General features: G+C 30.2%; 1 protein-coding gene across 1 annotated transcript in view; it reads left to right on the forward strand.

Moving 5' to 3' along the window:
- Positions 1-398: 398 nt before the first annotated feature.
- Positions 399-8,899, forward strand: part of LOC113388451 (roundabout homolog 2-like) — a 196,578-nt gene continuing 188,077 nt past the window's right edge. Inside the window, exon 1 of the mRNA XM_026625828.1 lies at positions 399-485. Coding sequence (XP_026481613.1) covers positions 399-485 — 87 coding nt within the window. The remainder of the gene's footprint in view (positions 486-8,899) is intronic.

Raw genomic sequence — 8,899 nt, forward strand, 5'->3', positions numbered from 1 at the left:
ATTTAAGCTTTTAAGTCAGTGAAATCTTTTTCTGTATTTGAGGTCTTGTATTTCAATTTGCTTTTTGAGTCTTTTTTTTTATTGATTTTTTTCTTCAATTCGCTTGTCAGTAGAGTCCCTTCTAAATTTTAAACTTTGTATTTAAATTTGATCGTCAGTAGAGTCCATTTTCTGTACATTTTTTTATTTTGCAATTAAATTTTATTTTGTCTTATTACCATCTTGTGGTTCATTTCTTCACCCAATCCAAGGAATTTCTTAGGCGTCTTCCGGGTTCATAAATTGGCATTATAGCTAATACTACAGCTATAACTATAACTATAGCTTACAAAGACTTGATATAATTCAAAGTTGAGTTGGTCCTTTCTTGCGTTTGATGAAGTCACACGTAATATAACATGACAGGAGGACATGACATGCTGAAGAATAGTCTGATGGATGACTACGATAAAGAATGTACAAAAGAAGTAGTAAGACTTAGAGTGGTATTATTATTAGTAGCTAGTTTTAGCTGTAGTTTACAGCTATGATTGGAAACATATGTGGGCGTATTTAAGGTGGTGGTATGTTAGCATGTAATTTAGGAATTTTTTAAGGATATCATTTTTAAGGATTATTTCCATAGCAATATCATTTTTAAAATATTTGTTGTAGCAAGGTGATGAAGGCTTGTATATTCAGGCAATTTTCAGCTCAAACAATTTGATTTTCAGTTTGTTTTTTGTTCTGCCAGTTTTATTCTCATGCAATTTTGCACTACTCGCACAATTCAGGCTATTTGATACATAGACAATTTTGCTTTCAAACCATTCGGTTTCCAGGCAATTTTGCAATTATGCAATTTTTCACATAGTCGAAAATTTGTTTTCAATTAATGTTGTCTTGAAGAGACTTTTTTCTTCGAGTAATTTAATTCGGGAAGTTTAAGTTTTGAAATTTTTTCTGCCAATTGTGTTTGTTTGGGATTATGCATTCAGGTGTTTTTATATTCAGGCAATTCGCAAAGTTCTCGAATAATTTTGCATGCACACTATGGATACTGATCCATGCAATTTAATACTTAGACAATTCTACACTCAAATTTTCATTCATTCTGACAATTTTGTTTTCGTGAAATTTTGTCTTTAGGCAATTCTGTATCCAGATCATTTTTACACCTAGGCAATTTTGTACTCAGGCAATTTTGTACTCAGGCAATTTTTACTCAGGTAATTTTTTACTCAGGCAATTTTTACTCAGGCAAATTTGTATCTAGGCAATTTTGTACCCAGGCAATTTTGCACTCAGGGAATTTTATGCTCAGGCAATTGTGTACTCAGGCAATCACATAAAATACAATTATATAAATATTTCTTTCTATATTTATGCAACTGTACACCAGACCAATTGCACCAGTGTTGAGCAGTTCTATAAACACAAAAGTCGTTCTAATAATTAAATTCCATACCGACGTTTCGACTCCAAACTTTATCCGTCTTTACAACAAAACAAATCCCTCTATCTATTAACCATATTAAACTGGCAATCCAACAACAATAAATCATTTCGCAAACGACGTAAACAGTTTAATGAGATCTTAATACAATTTCCTCAGCATAAGATTTTCTTACCCAACCCAGTATCCTGCTCCTGCTCCTCCTGATCATAAATTCGATTTTAGCAAAGTTTCCGCTTCTAACAGGAACAAGAACAGGAATTCCTTCCGAGATTATTGAGGAAACTATTCCAATAATTCAAACGAACCGGTACAGGAAGATAGGGAAGACTTCTGGGAAGGAATATTCAACTTTGAATGCAAGAAATTTGAATTTGCTAAGGAGGAAGCATCATATCCAATGATAGGATATAACTAAATTTCCTTATTATTAAGTAAATTATTTTGAAAGTTTATGCAACTTGCCTCAAGGCACAATGCCACTTACAACTACTTAATTATTTCGATTCAGCAAAAAAATGCGAACAAGGCTTTTAAATTAAACCATCGACATAATCGTCTTTCTGTAATGGAAAACGTCAAAAGTAACGTCAATCCGCTTTCTTTCAGAATTTCTCCTTTTCTTTTCAGATATATATATATATATATATATATATATATATATATATATATATATACATTTAATATTAATAATAATAATGGATTTGTCATGTAGTTGTCGATTCGGATCGAATGCTTGATGCGATTTTGATATCCTTTTGTAACGAAGTGCGCCCGGTCGCTCCCTAGAGGGAATTTTAAAGGGAAACCGGGGTAAATAGGCTTTATAAAAGATCTAAAAGAACTTACTTGAGATACCAAAGCAATAGGCATTAACTAAAAGTTCATCCAATGTTGCCCGAATTTGAAAGTGAAAATTGGTTGAGCAGTTCTTAAAAAATTATATGCTCTACTAAACTTACATATACACTTTTTTTTAATTTCTCTACTCTAATCAAGAATTAAATTTATTATTTTTCAATTCAATTTCTCGTGATAAAAATAAAGCATGTGAAACAAAATAAAACCATATATAAGATTTTGATTTTTAATTTTATTTTAAAGAATTTTCTCTAATGAAAATGCTCAAATTGAAGTAGTGAGTGAAGTTAGTTGCGAATTAATATTGCTATCTCGCTCACTCGCTCAGAAATAACGCTATCTGTCTCTGTCGCACTTTAACCTGATTGGTTATAACTTCGCCTAAAACTGTCATATTTACCTCAAAGTTGCAAAGCATTTTTTTTTTCATTTTAAAGTAATAATTATTTTTCTGCGGTTACATTTTATTTTTATTTGCTTGTTATTGATTTTATTAAACGCATTTGCTAGTTTTAATGTAATTTTGTTGCTAGTTAGCTGCAATTAAAAACGTGAGTGAAGTTAGTTGCAAATTAATATTGCTATCTCGCTCACTCGCTTGAAAATAACATTATCTGTCTCTGTCGCGCTCTCACCTAATTCGTTATAATTGTAAAAGTCTCAAATTTACCTCAAAATCGTAAAGTTTTTTTTCATTTTGAAGTAATAATCATTTTGTACGTTTTTATTTTATTTTTATTTACTTGCTATTAATTTTATTAAACAGCATTTCCTGGTTTTAATGTAATGTTAATGCTAATGAGCTGCAATTAAGAATATAAGTGAAGTTAGTTGCAAATTAATATTGCTGTCTCGCTCACTCACTTGAAACTAACGCTATCTGTCTCTGTCTCGCTTCCACCTGATTGGTTAGAGTCCTAGAACTGTCAAATTTACTTTCTAAGTTGCAAAGTACTTTTGACATTTCAAAGCGAAAATTATTTTATACGGTTTTATATTATTTTTATTAACTTGTCATTGATTTTAAACAGCATTTGCTTGTTATAATGTAAAGTTAACCTAACGTGAGTGAAGTTAGTTGCAAATTAATATTGCTAGCTCGCTCACTCACTTTGAAATAACTATATCTGTCTTTTTCTCTCTCTCTAATATTAAGTCTAGCAAGAAACTTATTTTAAAATTAATATACAAATTATTATCTCAATTATATTTTTCAGAAATGTAGTCTAAAATATATTTCATTTTTGAATCGTATAACTTTTGAAAGTTACGTTTTATTAACTTCCCGTAGGGTAAGTTATTGTAATGGGCCGAAAATCGGAATTGAAAATTTTTACATTTCTCGACGTTTTGAAGGTTTCTGAACGTTTTGGCATACCTCAGAAAAATGGATGTGTGTGTGTGTGTGTGTGTGTGTGTGTGTGTGTGTGTGTGTGTGTGTATGTATGTATGGATACAAATTTTCGTCCACGTTTTCGGGCGTACGGATCAACCGATTTGAATGGTTTAAAAAACATTCGATTCCTATTAATAAGGAGAAGAGCTGATTAGTTTTTGGCAAAGACAGGTCCAGCAGTTACGGAGATAAGGAGCAAAGAGTGCAGAAAATAGAAATCGAGTTTTTGAGAGAACGGAGCATCCGATTTGAATGATCTAAAAAACATTCCATTAGTAATGATTGGGAGAAAGGGTTATTAGTTTTGCGCAAAGGCAGGTCCAGCCATTTCGGAGATACAGAGCTAAATGTACAAAAAATGGCAGTTTTTGAGAGAACTAAGCGTCCGATTCAATTGATTCAAAGAACTTTCTGCTTGTCTTAACAAAATAATTGATTTTGGAAAAAAAAATTGTACCATTTTTTTTTTTTTTTTTTTTTTAATTTTTTGTATATCGAAAATAATTCAGATTTTATTTTTAATTCTGACTATAGTTCTAATATACTTTAAACAAATAATTTCAACTCTGCAATTCAGTTTATATAATTATTATAAATATTAGACAATAATACAATATTTATAATAATCTATTTGAAAACATTCAATATTCCTCGAACGTTTCGTTACGGTACGGGAAGTTCCAGCAATTTGTCTTAAGGCACGATGCCACCCACCCCACTAGTTTAAATATTTTTGACACGTTATCAATATGTAGAGATTATTATTAGTTAAATATTATATTTTTTATATATACTTACTTAATATTTATTCATAAATATAAACAAATTAATTTTCATCACCTAATAATAAATTTTATTAACACGAGTGGTATTTCTGCTATTCATATATCTTACTCTGTCACTCTACATAGTTGTGTATACATCGCTCTCTTTCGCTCTAAATTCGTGTATAGCTGTCTTTTTTCATTCTCATTACGTGATATCTTTTCTCTCACTCTATCGTGTAAAAAATACTTGTTATAATTCTAAATTTTCAGAATTTTTGGTAAGCAGATTTTTAAAAATTTTATTTCGTTCATAGATATTTGTAGTTAACGCTCTTCTAAATTGCCGCCTAAGAAGTTTTACTTCAACAATGAATTCAGAGTATAATAGCATAAAAAGGTACAAAAAAATCTAACTTTTCTATTAAAAATTCTATTAAATTCGTATCCAAAATGCCTTACTCTGTCGCAAAACGAATACTTCTTATATTTCTAAATTTTTAGAATTTTTGCTCACCAGCTTTTTGATTTTCATTAATGTTCCTCTATATTTATAAATTTGCGTACAGTTCAATTGCGCTCTAAGAAGTTTTACTTCAACAATAAAATTGAAGATAACATAACATAAAAAAATTACAAAAAAATCTAACTTTTTTATCAAAAATTCTATTAAATACGTATCCAAAATTCTTTCTATAGTAGATTTATTGACTCCGGAGTTTTACAGTTATTTGTATCTTTTTTTTTCCGGTTTCCCCTATATTAAGGGTATTAGGCTAGGTAGCCGCGTGGGTACTTAAAACCTTTTGTTACGTGAGGGAGACGTCGAAATCGTAATACGTGATTCCATTTTCGATTCCAAAAGAAAAGAAGATTTAGCAGAAAATGGGAAAATGAATATTTTATGTAATGGAATATAATCGTAAAAGGCAAGGTACATTTAAAAATGAAATGAATTAAGTAGTCCGGTTAATTGAAAAAAGTAAAAATAACTGAAAATATGTGAATATCAAGAAACTAAAGAAATCCGAAAAAAACTAAATAGTAAACTAGTTGGTTTGGTATTTAGCCTTGAGGCAAGTTACATAAACTTCCCGATATGTGTAAATAATCCCGATATGTGTAAATAATCGACTTAATTACTAAAATATAAATTAATTTATGAGTGATTAAAAGTTTTCCGAGTGGATTTATTACACATAATTGAAAACGAACGAACACGTTAATCGGAGTATTTTCTAAAAGCAAATTTTTAAAAATCAATAATTTTTTAATTGAACCAGTTTCCGTAGGACTTTAATGATTTATTACGTTTATTAAGACCAAGTACTCTATCGTTGTACCAAGTAAATCGTCTAATTTTAATCTTAGCTAACGTCAAAAAAAACTACTCATTTTCTCAAACTTTGATGAATTTTTAAAATTAAATTACTTGTCGTAAGGCCGCAATATTTCAGTAAGTTCTATAAGACCATGATATATATCGGCAATAAAAGTTCCATAAAAATCGGCCAAAATTTTTTTTCAACAGTTAATTACAAGAAAACGGCTCGGTAGATTTTCACCTAAAACTAATCAGTATCATTCCCAACTAATATCTTTCGAACAGTTTTTGATTTTTTAAAATCGATTCGGTAGCATGAGCTTAAATGTGGACGAAAGGTTTAACACTTTTTCGCAAATTACAAAGAAATGGCTCGGCCGATCATCGCACAAAACTGAAAAACGATAATCCTCATCGAGATACATCAAATGCTTTTTAAATATCTGAAATCGGTTCAGGCGTTTTTGAGAAAACGTCGATGAAAGTTCTAATTTTGACAAATGCCAAAAAGACCATACTAATTTTTGCAAACTTTGACGATTTTTTAAAGCTAAATCACTTGTCGTAGGGCCGTAATATTTTAGTATGATCTGGAAGACTATGGTATCTACCGTCAAAAAAATAATCATAAAATCGTCGATTTTTTTTTTAAACTTTATTACAAGAAAACGGCCCGGCCAATCTCTACCAAAAACTAATCAGCACGATTCCCAACCAATATCTTTCGAACGGTTTTTGAATTTTCAAAATCGATTCAGAATTTCGGGCTAGAACGTAGACGATTTTTTTTAAACTTTTTTGCGATTTATCAAGAAACGGCTTGGCCGATCGTCGCACAAAATTGACAAACAATAGTCCTCATCGAGATACATCGAGTGGCTTTTAAATTTTTGAAATCGGTCCAGCCGTTTTCGAGAAAACGTCAATTACGGCCAAGAATCTGTTCACACACACCACACACACGTACACACACACACACGTACACACACACACACATACTTTTTCCAAATTTGGTCTCATTCGATTCAGAATGGCTTGAAACGTCGAGAAAACATAAAATTAGCAATTCGGATTTTTTGATGAAAACATAAACTTCTCCTTCGGGAAGTTAAAAAATCATAAAAACTTTATTCAAAAATCATAACGTTCAAACATGCAGCGCAGTGGAGATGCAGTGGTTCAAGTACGATTAGAACATAAATTCTATTCCCCAACTCTTTTATTACTTTGCATAAATTTCTTACCGAGTCATATGCAAACCACACATTTCCCAGCATGTGCTTCCTCGTGCATTTCACTGAAAATAATTATACAGCTACATTACAACAATATGATGATACAAAACGCGGATAGCCCTAAATGAGTTGACAATTTACAACCGTGGCCATATATAATACAAAAGCGTGGTCCGAGCGCGAATGGGGGTAGTTGCCGCCTCTGCCCATTTACTCATTTACCCTTTATAACACTCATCACAAGCCCCTCCCCCCCCTGCCCTGTTAGTTTAGTAGATTTTTATATACGCGGGCGCCAGTAGAAGCGCATTACCGGCGCGGGCGGTTATTAAAGGACGATAAGTGTTGCCATAGTAGATGATGATAGTAATAGAATTGATATAATTAGTATTCAAATTTGTGTTTATGGGTTTGCATTCGTTGGTTATGGGTAAACATTTCAACATTTTCAAAACACTGACAATTTGCGACATTTATTAGGGTAATTTTTTTTCAGATGAATTGCAATTGCAGAATTTTGAACATTTTTAGAGATTTTGCAACTATTTTAGATTATTTGTAACATTTTTAAGCAAATTACCCTCTTCTATACAATTTGCTACATTTATACATTTACATACATTTTTACCAAACTATTTCACATAAATCGCTTTTTTTTTTCAAACAAATTACAAAACTTTTAGACAATTAGCAACTTTTTTTTAGTATTTTCAACGTTTTCAGATAATTGCAACAATTTTGCAACACTATAAATTAATTATAAATTGCATCATTATAAATTAATTTGTACCAATTTTAAGATATTTTTGCAACATTTTCATTTAATCTACAACATTTTTAGTCAAACTATTTATTCTATTTTATTCTATTTATTCCTATTTTTTAGACAAAAAATTTGCAACAATTTAATACAGATTGCAACATTCATTAAGACAAATTGCATTTTTTCAGAGAATTTCTGAGAAAACATTTTGAGATAATGTGCAATTTTGTCTATGTGCAACGTGTTTTTCCAGAGAATTTTCAACGTTTTTAGACAATTTTAGATATTTTTGCAACATTTTCATACAATGTACAACATTTTTAGACAGAAAGTTTGCAACAATTTCAATTTCCTACTTTTTTAGATCGAGTTTTCAACGTTTTCAGACAATTTGCAACAATTTTAGACAAACTGCAACATTTTAATTTGCACCATTATCAAGGTAATTTTTGCAACATTTTAATTCAATCTAAAACATTTTTAGACCCACAATTTGTTCAAATTAAAATATTTTTTTAATAGAAAATTTACAATAATTTTAGACAAAAATGTAATATTTCCAATGACAATATGCAACATTTTCATCGACTCTACAATTTTTTCGGCCAGTTTATATTTTCAGGCAATTTGCAACATTTTTAGACCGAAGACAATATTTTCAGACAATCTGCAACATTTCATTGAATCTTCGACATTTTTAGACAGCAATTTTGTAACAATTTCAGTCTATTTGCAACATTTTTCCAGAGATATTTTAACGTTTTTAGACAATTTTAATATTTTTTGCAACGCTTTCATTCAATGTGCAACATTTTTAGGCGGAAAATTTGCAACAATGTCAGTCAATTTACTTTTATTTTATTTATTTTACAATTTATTTAATTTTAAGACGTTGTTTTGAATGTTTTTTCAGAGTTGTCACACAATTTGCAACAAATTTAGACTAACTGCAACATTTTTAAATAATTTTCAACAATTTTAAGATAATTTTCTCACACATTTTTAGACAGAAGTTTTGCTACAATTTCAGACATATTGCAACATTTATTAAAATAAATTGCATTTTTTCAAAGAATTTTGAGAATCAACATTTTGAGACAATTTGCAACAATTCCAGCCAA

Source organism: Ctenocephalides felis, unplaced genomic scaffold (genome assembly GCF_003426905.1).
Source record: "Ctenocephalides felis isolate EL2017-DRISC unplaced genomic scaffold, ASM342690v1 CF-g0.4_SCAFFOLD_03572, whole genome shotgun sequence".
Lineage (NCBI taxonomy): Eukaryota > Metazoa > Arthropoda > Insecta > Siphonaptera > Pulicidae > Ctenocephalides > Ctenocephalides felis.